This window comes from Pinus tabuliformis, chromosome 1_1 (genome assembly GCF_031772625.1).
Source record: "Pinus tabuliformis cultivar Carrire ecotype Pingquan chromosome 1_1, CPIR1, whole genome shotgun sequence".
Classification (NCBI taxonomy): Eukaryota; Viridiplantae; Streptophyta; class Pinopsida; order Pinales; family Pinaceae; genus Pinus; species Pinus tabuliformis.
In genome coordinates, this window is record NC_142297.1 from 966,005,776 (window position 1) to 966,007,075 (window position 1,300).

Here is a 1,300-nt window from a genome sequence, read left to right on the forward strand (position 1 = left end):
TCCGAACTTGGGCCAGCTTATCTCCCTTCTGCCTTAAAAAAAAAAGTCTTCTTAAAACAAGTTGGATGTGGCTCCCTAAATTTATCTGCTGGAAACTGTGGTTGGAAAGGAACAATAGAATTTTTTGAGAAGAAAGCTGCACTTCTATAAGAGTTATTTCTAAAATAAAAGCTTTGCTGGGCGAGGCTTTGGAAGGCAATACTTCCTCAAGGAATGAAATGAGTCTGGTCAAAGAGGAGGAGCAATGGCTCAAAGACCTGGTTCCAAATCTGAAGGAAAGGCCCATTCCTCCCGCATTTGCCCATGCCAACTGGGAGATTAGGTTGGAAGAACTGGAGTTCATTAAGTGGAGATCGGCCCTGGATGATCATTGTTTATTCTTCGACGGGGCCTCCAAAGGAAACCCTAGGGTTGCTGGCAGTGGTGGAGTTCTACTGAGTCCTGGAGGTTTTCCGGAATTGCGGTTCCATTGGGGTCTGGGAATCGAAATCAACAACAGAGCGGAGGCTCTTGCACTATGGCAGGGGCTGACCCTGGCGATTAACAGAAATATCCTTTCTCTCTCTGTCTTTGGAGATTCTAGACTTATCATCCAGGCATTGCTCTACCCTAAGACCTCCCATCAGGTTCATTTAGCCACTATTATCAGTAAAATCCGGCTATTACTGCCCAAGTTCAATAAAATTTCCTTCTTTCATATTTTAAGGAGTCTCAATTCTCAAGCTGATATGGAGGCCAATCTTGGCTCCCTCTGTACTCGGAGATCCCTGGTGGTCAACTCGATTGAATCTTCATGCTCCATTCCTTAATGTATCTGCTGACCGGACCTCCTACCCTATTTGATCTAAGGGCTATCTCTTTTCTCCTCATTACTCTGCTCTACGGGACCTCATCTCAAAGTATCTTCAATCTAAGTAAAACGGTGGTCTCAGGCCTGATCTCAGTTTTCCTTTCAATGGTCTCTGTTTCCTGTCGAGTACCTACTTTTCACGAGCCCACAAAGGATCCCCAAGGGGGCAACTCAGTTCCAGTTTTGATCTTCACTTTACTATCAAACCTGAAGGCCGTGATCAACATAACCAGAGCTTCTCATTTCCGAAAAGCAGCATCCTCTGTGCAACGCAAAAATTGCGATGGAGCTCCCCGCTGCAGAAGCAATCTCTCCAAAGCAAACGTGGACAATCAGGTTTCTCCACCAATCAATAGCATCGATGCTCTTATGAACAACAAGATCAGGATCCGCCAAGGAAGTCCTCTGGCACTGTGCGATGTTCCACCTTGTCCAACAGCTAGCACTGAG

The 1,300-nt window shown here is 45.8% G+C and overlaps 1 protein-coding gene across 1 annotated transcript; it reads left to right on the top strand.

Annotated features, from left to right (window-relative positions):
- The first annotated feature begins 218 nt into the window (after positions 1-218).
- LOC149217713 (uncharacterized) lies at positions 219-809 on the top strand. The gene has a single exon (XM_089390331.1). The coding sequence runs from the start codon at positions 219-221 to the stop codon at positions 807-809; it is 591 nt and encodes a 196-aa protein (XP_089246457.1).
- The last annotated feature ends 491 nt before the right edge of the window (positions 810-1,300 follow it).